This window comes from Limanda limanda, chromosome 2, assembly GCF_963576545.1.
Source record: "Limanda limanda chromosome 2, fLimLim1.1, whole genome shotgun sequence".
Taxonomy (NCBI): Eukaryota; Metazoa; Chordata; class Actinopteri; order Pleuronectiformes; family Pleuronectidae; genus Limanda; species Limanda limanda.
This window is the reverse complement of record NC_083637.1, coordinates 17,165,148-17,169,891: the sequence shown is the minus strand read 5'-3', so window position 1 is coordinate 17,169,891 and position 4,744 is coordinate 17,165,148. Positions and strand designations below refer to the sequence as shown.

The following is a 4,744-nucleotide window of genomic DNA, read 5'->3' as shown; positions in this document are numbered from 1 at the left end:
GTATTTGTCTTTCTTTTGTTGAACAAACTGTGATAAATCATGAGAGAAGAAAATAATTCATTTATAAAATAAGTTACAGAACTTAAGCCAGAAGACAGAAGTTTAAAATACAGAGATCATTTATTTTTAGGCAGAGAAAAAAAGTTTGTTGAAGTTGAGCATGTGCGTCATGCTTCCTTAAAGTAAATAGGTTTTTTCTTTGAACATTTATCTGCGTATGATGTATGTTCATTTTAAAATGAAAACAAAAGCATACCATATTTACAAAAGAAGAAAAGAATGGAAATCAAGAACAAAAAAGCTTGACTACAACTGACACTCATACACAGGTTATATTGAATAAAACAAGAAACCAGTAAAGTTGTTGAGTTGCCACTTGAGAGAAATATCTGTTCACTATGTTCAAAAGTAGATGAGCTGAGTTTTTTATAGATACTGATGTTGCAGCTGTGTGTGTGCAATACCTGAAACCAGAGCAAGTTATGAATTAAAGCTGAGTTGAGTTTGTGACAGCTTCAGAGAAGATCCTTCTCTTTCAGCACATGTACTGTTTAAAATGTGTCCACCATCTTAAATCTTTTACACTGGTTCAATACTTTGGTTGGATGCACACAGACAAAGAGAGGAAACAAATGGAAGGGCAGCCATTACCATTGATTAAACTCCTGACTCTCTGCTGATGTATAAAGGTAGGGTGGGCTGTAGTCTGTCAAGGCTGATTTGATTCTCTGTGTCCAGAACACACAGCATCTCCGCTGTCTGCTCCTCCACAAATGTCTCCTTGAAACCCGAGTGAATCTCATCTCTCATCTTTACTTCTCTGTCACTTCTTATGTTCAGGCTTCCCGCCTCCTTCTTTGTGTTCTCCTCATCCTCATCGTCACCACAACACAAAGCTACCTCGTTCTCGTAGCAAAAAGCACTGGGGGAGTGAGGGCCCAGGAGGTGGCGGGACGGCCTTGGGGCAAGCGGTGAGGGAGTCCTGGAGTAACTCGAGCTGGAGGAAGAGGACTGCCCACCACGGACCTTCATCTGGCTCAGTTCCCTGGCACTACAGTGAGGCGTAGATGGCACTTCATAGGTCTTATGGAAGCGGGAATAGTCCACGTGGTAGCGGTCACCCTTTTCAAAGACCACAGGCTCAAAGCGGTGGCCCCATAGAATCTCTTTGGCTAAGTAGGAGGTGCGGGCCTGAGTGGTCATCGCTGTGGCCTCGACCATTCCTTCCAGGATGACCACGATCTCAAAGTCCTCTTTGTGCAGGTCACTACAGCTCATGTCATACAGAGGGCTGTTCTTGTTGATCTCGTGGACCACCACCAAAGGAGACACTAGAAACAGCCGATCCAACCCGTCATCATAGCCAACGTCAATGTCTGTTTGCTCCAGAGGGAGGTACTCACCCTCTGCCGTCACTTTTGGCTTAATGAGCTGAGCACGAACATGCGCCTCAACTATGTGACTCTTGCGCATGTTTCCCAGACGCCACATGAGGCACAGCTTACCATCCCGCAGAGCGATGACAGCATTATGCGAGAACAGCAAGGTCTGAGCCCGCTTCTTGGGCCGCACCATCTTTGCCATGATGGTGCCGATCATGAAGGAGTCAATAATGCATCCCACGATGGACTGCACCACCACAGTCACCACAGCGACTGGGCACTCCTCAGTGACACACCGGAAACCATATCCAATGGTGGTCTGGGTTTCTATGGAGAAGAGAAACGCCCCAATGAAGCCCTGGATGTGGAGAATACATGGCCGCCATTCGTCTTTTCCTCCCTCTAAACCACTCCGAGGATCCCCGTCCTTAACAGGGAGGAGAAAGTCAAAGTCTCCATGTGCGAACGCCACTCCCCAGAAGACCAGGCCAAACAGCAGCCAGGACAGAAGGAAGGTGGTGGTGAAGATGAGTAACAGGTAGCGCCAGCGTATGTCCACACAGGTGGTGAAAATGTCAGCCAGGTATCGCCGTGGCTTGTCCTCCATGTTGTTGAACACCACATTGCACTGTCCGTTCTTCTTCACAAAGCGGCTGCGCAGGCGGCCGGTGCCCAGATCAAAACCCAGATGACGTGAAGGTGGTGCACGGCAGCTGTTGTGGACAATTGGCTCATTTGTTACCCTGAGAGACAAAGCCCCTCTTCTTTCTTCACTTCCCGGACACTCTCCTCCTTCCTCACCTTGCATGCAGGCCCCCGACAGGGTCTGCTGAGTCAGAGGACTGTGGCCGTTGTGAAGGCCCAACATGGAGATCTTCAGGGTATCTTCATCTGTGGAAACGATGCTGTATCTGGGAGAAGCAAGAAGAAGAAGTAAGTTTAAGAGAATTGACTATTCGGTAAACCCCAGGGTCCCCTTTTTAATCTTTGCAATGGCCCTCAAGCTTTCTATTTTCACACTCCACAGGGTGAACGGATCCTTAAAATTAAAAAAGAAGTGATTTTCAATTGTAGGTAGCAACTAACAGTCACTAGCATCCTGCTGAGTTAATGATTCATGCAGTGCGTAGATAGGAGATGACGAAGGTCCATTGCTTGTGCCGCAGGGTACATTTCTTTTGTCCTTTTGTTAGAAATATGCTATGGAAAAATTTAAAATTAGGCGGTCATTCCATATAACACAACCCTGTTGCTGACAAGCTTGTTTTAATTTCACAGGTAATGTTGCAAGAGAGAATGGCTCATAGGAATAACTAACCAGATTGTTTTGGCAAATGTAATTTAAGCAACCAAAATCAGCTTCTAAACAAAATGTCTGTGATGTTTTGGTACCCATTACTTATGACACAACCATTTACATAGATTTATAAATAGCGACAGACTTCATTAATGGTTAAATTATCATTTTTTTATTTTGTATTACTAGGTTTAGGTTTAGTCATTATGAGAGTAAGATCAAACTATTTACACTTTCATACTAATATATTTGTTCAAATTAAATTTCTAAGCAAAGGTTAATAAGGAATTGGTGTGTAAAGGTTGATAAGTCGTTTATGAAGGTTGTTTGTTTCTTTGCTCTGCAGTTATAAATGCTAAAATAAACTCTTTATAGAGGTTTTGATCTAGAGGCCAGGGGTCAAATGATCCATGTGAGGGTGTCTAGTCAGATATTTTTGCATAACCTGGCCACCCAAATTTGCCTGTTGATAAACTTATAAACCCATTGTAAATTGCAAGTGAACATAAATTATGTGATGATTATATTTATTTTAGCAGCAGTCAAAACCACTGTGGCCACTGATACACTTCTTTTTCCCATCCCCTCTCACCTGTTGACTCGCACCGCTCCCATGGCACCGGTGATCATCAGGCTGTGTCTGCGAGGGCAGTAATGCAGGTTGGGGCGGGCAGTTCCAACCATTAAAGTACTGTTGCTGGACTGGGGGGAGGTATGAGCTCAGGTCTGTCTTGCATTTGTTATCAGCACTGTCTTCTCATGACACATTTTCTGTCAAGAAAGGGGACAAAGAGGAGATTTCTTAAGTAATTCAAAATGTGAAGGTCGAGGACTTTGTCTAAAGCAAAACAAATCCAATGGGACCATACAGGGGTTAAACAAGAGGATATCGACATTGAGCATTTCTGTGTTTGCCTGGCATGTTAGCATGCTACGATTCAATTAGAACAAAACATGCTAGCAGCTGTGTGAGACCATAATTGAACACATGAGTGCTGTAAGCTAAATGCTAAATGTATTTAGCCTGTATACTGTTTACCATGCTCACCTTTGTCAATCGTGCAAGTATTTCTAACATGTAGGCATCACATAAATCACATGCTAGTAGTACTACGCTATTACTATATTTAAAGTAATAGTAAAGTACTATAAATGCTGCATTATTTGTTTTCCATGGTCACTGTTGTTTCACATGTTAGCATGCTAACATCACATATACTACTGCTAAGACTGAAGGGGAGAGTTTAGAAGTATCATAAACTGTTTGATGGAGAAATTAAGATTTTGACTCAATGCAAAAAAAATTTCAACATCTTGTCCAGTAGATGATCAGGGACCAGGGCTCACCAATGCCCTGGTGAAACTCATGGTGCTAAAGGAAGATCAACAATGTCATTGGGCTTCACTCTCTGGGAAAGTTTTAAGCTAATCCTGTTTTTGCAGTTGCACCATCCTTTGCTTCCATGTCTTTGCGGTTTTCTCTTGTATCTTTTTTGTCCCCAGATCATCTCTCTTCCTGTCTGTGTGTGTGTCTGTGTGTATAGGGCAAGGTAATCTGGCTGCAGCTCACGTCAATTCATCTGCACACCTCTGTCTCATCACCTCATCAATTCCAAATGTATTTAACAATAGTTCAACACTGGTTGAACTTAACCTGGGATTCTGCCATAGGATTCTGACCTTGTCAAGTATCATCACACACTGAGGCGTTCCACTTACTCTTGCATTTCCTAATCTCCCATCTTTCCACGAAACCGCCAATCTGTTTGTCAATCCATGAAATAAGGATTGATATTATAGAAGTTCAGTTTATCTCACAGTTTCGTTATCGCAATCCTGCTTGATTGCAACTTTTTTGCCGTTGAGAAAATCATTACTCCATTTGTCGTTAATACAGTACATTCCACTTCCCTTTGCCCTTTTGCTGATCCCTCTCCACCCCAACTCATCAATCGTCCTGCCTTTCCATGTGCCAGCAGAGCAGGGATGTCTGGTATCTGGTAAATTGGGAGCTCCAGGGTCATGAGTCATACATTTTTGGCTATTAAATGGTCAAGGAGTTTCA

General features: G+C 43.2%; 1 protein-coding gene across 1 annotated transcript; it reads right to left on the bottom strand.

The window, feature by feature from the left end:
• Nucleotides 1–657: 657 nt before the first annotated feature.
• Nucleotides 658–3,363, bottom strand: LOC133023604 (ATP-sensitive inward rectifier potassium channel 12-like). Its single transcript, XM_061090676.1, has 2 exons — nucleotides 3,272–3,363; nucleotides 658–2,293 (listed from the first exon to the last, which is right to left on the bottom strand). Exons 1-2 carry the CDS (start codon nucleotides 3,361–3,363, stop codon nucleotides 658–660), a joined length of 1,728 nt encoding a protein of 575 aa, XP_060946659.1.
• Nucleotides 3,364–4,744: the final 1,381 nt, after the last annotated feature.